At 64.0% G+C, this 1,385-nt stretch overlaps 1 protein-coding gene across 1 annotated transcript in view; it reads right to left on the bottom strand.

Annotated features, from left to right (window-relative positions):
• The window catches only part of PARP3 (poly (ADP-ribose) polymerase family, member 3), a gene marked incomplete at its 3' end in the record, with an annotated part of 5,159 nt that overhangs the window by 1,787 nt on the left and 1,987 nt on the right, over nucleotides 1-1,385 (bottom strand). Inside the window, exons 6-9 of the mRNA XM_010286439.1 lie at nucleotides 1,217-1,385; nucleotides 914-1,063; nucleotides 486-563; nucleotides 39-216 (exon numbers count right to left, since the gene is read on the bottom strand). The exon at nucleotides 1,217-1,385 is cut by the window's right edge and continues 49 nt beyond it. Of these exons, the coding sequence (XP_010284741.1) occupies nucleotides 39-216; nucleotides 486-563; nucleotides 914-1,063; nucleotides 1,217-1,385 (575 nt within the window). The remainder of the gene's footprint in view (nucleotides 1-38; nucleotides 217-485; nucleotides 564-913; nucleotides 1,064-1,216) is intronic.

The raw sequence follows: 1,385 nt of genomic DNA, 5'->3' as shown, positions 1-1,385 counted from the left end.
ACGGGCTCCCAGAAACTCTGTGGGCCCAGGATCCTCACCATAGGAGGCTGACTTGCTGTTCTCGGAGGCGAAGTAGATGCCCTTGCCCACGCGCCCGCCCGAGTGGGGCATGATGCGCAGCCCACTCTTCAGGATGGCCGCGATCACCGCCACGTTGGTGCCGTGCCAAAGCAGGCGCCGGTGCTCCAGGTGGTCGTGGGCTCTGAAGCGCTCGTCCTGGAGAGATGCAGAGCTAAGGGCTGTCCACAGACGGAGACTTGGGTGCCCAGGGGTGGGGGACTGCCACCCAACCTCCCCGGTCCAACCCCAGTGCCAGGCTGGAGGGCACCCACTCCCCTAGTGGGTGCTCCTTTGGCCCTGGCCAGCTGGGCTCAAGCGCCCCTGGGTGGAGATGCCCGGAGCTCTAATGCAGACAAAGGTCCACCCTGGGGTGCAACCAGGGGTTTTACACTGCAAGACAGGCATAAGCAGCCCCTTCTTCTCACCTCACCATCTCGGGCCACCTGCCAGATGTTGAGGATGCGGAATTTGTGCCCGGTCTGTGTCACGTAGTTTTGGATCAGCTGCCAGGGAGGGAGGCAGGAAAGCGGTGTCACCGCAAGCAGCCATCCCAGCAATGCCAACCGTCCCCCTGGGGCAGCGGGGACCTTTGGGGTGCCCACAGGCCTGGCACGGTTGCTCCCTATCACAGGGCACCGTGGCACAAGGGGCACCTGGTATTCCTGGGAAGCCGGGTCCAGCAGGGAAAGCTGGCAGCAGAGCAGGGCATAATCCTGATCCAGTGGATGGATGACTTCCTCCACCTCCTCCTCCTTCAGTTTCTGCGCCTGCAGGCTCTGTGCCAACTCGATGTCGGCCAGCACCTGGCAGGCACAGACCGGGGTCATCCTGGGCACCGTGGCACAAGGGGCACCTGGTATTCCTGGGAAGCCGGGTCCAGCAGGGAAAGCTGGCAGCAGAGCAGGGCATAATCCTGATCCAGTGGATGGATGACTTCCTCCACCTCCTCCTCCTTCAGTTTCTGCGCCTGCAGGCTCTGTGCCAACTCGATGTCGGCCAGCACCTGGCAGGCACAGACCGGGGTCATCCTCACCCTGGTGCTGGGCACTGTGCTCGGGGGACCTTTTTTTTTCCCCCCTGCCAGCACCCTCCTGCCCCACAGGCAGGAGCCCTCCTTGGGAAGGGATGCCACGCGCCGGGTGCCCCCACATCTCACCAACAGCATGTCCTTCTTGGCACGCAGCAGGTCGTGGGAGTTGATGGGGGGTGGCCGCACCCGCCCAAAGTTATGGGGGACGATGGTGTAGAAGCGAGAGGAGAGGTCCTCCAGGCGGGCGGGCTGGGGGGGCTGCTCCTGCAGTGCTGCCTCCAGCTCCTCCAGCACC

Source organism: Phaethon lepturus, unplaced genomic scaffold (assembly GCF_000687285.1).
Source record: "Phaethon lepturus isolate BGI_N335 unplaced genomic scaffold, ASM68728v1 scaffold20414, whole genome shotgun sequence".
NCBI classification, from domain to species: Eukaryota; Metazoa; Chordata; class Aves; order Phaethontiformes; family Phaethontidae; genus Phaethon; species Phaethon lepturus.
This window is presented reverse-complemented; position numbering and strand designations above follow the sequence as displayed.